Source organism: Capsicum annuum, chromosome 1 (assembly GCF_002878395.1).
Source record: "Capsicum annuum cultivar UCD-10X-F1 chromosome 1, UCD10Xv1.1, whole genome shotgun sequence".
Classification (NCBI taxonomy): Eukaryota; Viridiplantae; Streptophyta; class Magnoliopsida; order Solanales; family Solanaceae; genus Capsicum; species Capsicum annuum.
The window spans coordinates 17,785,675-17,787,822 of NC_061111.1; the positions used below are offsets into that span (position 1 = coordinate 17,785,675).

General features: G+C 34.5%; 1 protein-coding gene across 1 annotated transcript; it reads right to left on the minus strand.

Moving 5' to 3' along the window:
- Positions 1-214: 214 nt before the first annotated feature.
- On the minus strand, positions 215-1,785 carry LOC107853729. Its single transcript, XM_016698712.2, has one exon. The coding sequence runs from the start codon at positions 1,288-1,290 to the stop codon at positions 565-567; it is 726 nt and encodes a 241-aa protein (XP_016554198.1). The 5' UTR covers positions 1,291-1,785; the 3' UTR covers positions 215-564.
- Between the last annotated feature and the right edge of the window lie 363 nt (positions 1,786-2,148).

Genomic DNA, 2,148 nt, shown 5'->3' on the forward strand with positions numbered 1-2,148 from the left:
GAAAAATCAAAGTTCAAATTTACGCAGTCAGAAATGTTTGGTAATTTTATTTTGATATGTATAAATTGGATGGTTTAATAGAACTATTCAACATTTATAGTCTGTGCAAGCTGTTGATAAGACGATGTACTTCGTAGGCATTGCTAAGAGTCCTAGAGGATAGATGTACCATTCTTCTTCATGCAAAAATTTGTCCATAATGTACAACTCAACGTACCAAAAAACCATATAGTAAATTTGAATTCAATAGTAATGAAATATAGTAGTAAATTATGTTGTTCGAACTCTCCTAATATTAAAGAATCTAACATGCTTCTTTCAATATTTTAAAGAGTACGAACAACATAACTAGCTATCAGAAAACAAGTACAATGGAGATTTACTCAACCTGAAAGTACATTACAACTTCCACTTCTTCTAATCTTCTTAAACAGAAGTGATTATTGTTTCATATTCATAATAATAAAACTAATTTTATTATTTACTCGAGTGCTTCATAAAATCCCCTCTTATAGTATCTAAACATTAAATAATACACTCAAAAAAAAAAAAAAAAAAAAAACCTCAACCTCTGTACAAAGGTGACCGTTCGTGAGCCAATTTCGAAGCCTTCGATTGCCGGAAAACTTTCATCGGACTCGGAAAATGCCATCCTTTTGACTTCGCCGGTGACTCTTTGCCGGAAATTGACGTTATTACCACACTCATTGATCTCGATCTCTTCATCATCTTCGCAAAATCTTCAATTCTATCAGCAGTAATTTCGTTAATATTATTGTCATGAAAAATATCACCTTTAGTTCCCGCTTTCAGTTCTTCTTTCTCTGAATTATCTCCGTTTCTCCTACTCTTACTACTCAGCTTGAAAACCGACCAAAACGACGGCGTTTTGTTCATCTTGTTACTAATTTGTTGATTCTTCCGCTCGACGGAGTTTTTGTCACGTGATCGGAGGAACGGAATTCCGACGGATCTCGATCGGAGGAACGCCGGTTCACTATCTATGAGATTGGACACACGTGCGGCTGAGCAAACTCCGTCACAACCACCACCACCGCCGCCGCCGTTACTACGGCCGGAGGATGTGGAGAAGATAGAAAACGAAGACGAAGCGGAGGAGGAAGACGACGCCGTAGAGGCGTAGCAAGCACAGGGGCGTACGTTAGCACAGTCAGGGCAAAGAATGACTAAACGGTCCTTGAGACAAACAGGGCAAACTCCGTTTCTTCGTCTCTTTGAAGGGTGTTTTGGACATTTCCATATTTCTTCTTCATCTAAATAGAATGCCATTTTTAAGGTAAGCTTGCAATATCTCTGCCTTTTTGATAAACTGTTGTATCATCTTCTTATATAAAGGTGGGGGAGACCAATAACTTAACCATGGTTAAAGAAAAAATAAAAAGGTTAACTATGGTTAAGCTTTGGGGGATAAAACTTAACCATGGATAAGAACCTTTTTATGGCAAAAACAAATGTTGGTAGACCAAACAGCGTGTTTCGCCATATAAAATAACACAATTATGGGAATTATTTACAAGAATGCCAATTAATTTAATGAGAGGGGGTAGTAAATAGTCATGCGTTTCACATATAAAAAATTGACTAATATTTGGTAAGTTGGTAACGAAATGTGGGCTCCTCAAAGAATTTAGTGTGGATTCTGTAGTCCAAACTGGAAAAGGAAAGGACTTGATATAGTTGGTGAGGATGCTTATTTGAGGCTTGGATTGATATAGTAAAAATTAAAAAATTGTTAAGAAGTACAATTTATTTTAACAAAAAAAACGATATTGACTTATTCATAAGAGGTTTAAGTTTGCGAAATAAAAGTACGTAACATCCTCTATTTTAATTTTGTGAATTCAAATCAATATTATGTGCAAAAAAGATTGGAACCTCATAGGAAGCGGTAAACAAAAAAAAAGTGACCTGTAAAATAGTTATGGATAATTAACTACTATAAAAATCATTGAAATTGGCGAGCATGAAATTTAAGCTATTCAATTTCAATTCTTTTGTTAATTATATATATTACCTATAATAATAATTACTATTCTTCAATCACATTTACAATCATCTCTATTTGCCAATGTACGCCTTAAATCTATCCGAAACTTCGTATACTATTTTTACTTACTTTAAATTCAA

Coding starts and splice junctions, on each gene's coding strand:
- LOC107853729 (XM_016698712.2), bottom strand. CDS start 1,290: ATGGCATTCTATTTAGATGAAGAAGAAATATGGAAATGTCCAAAACAC.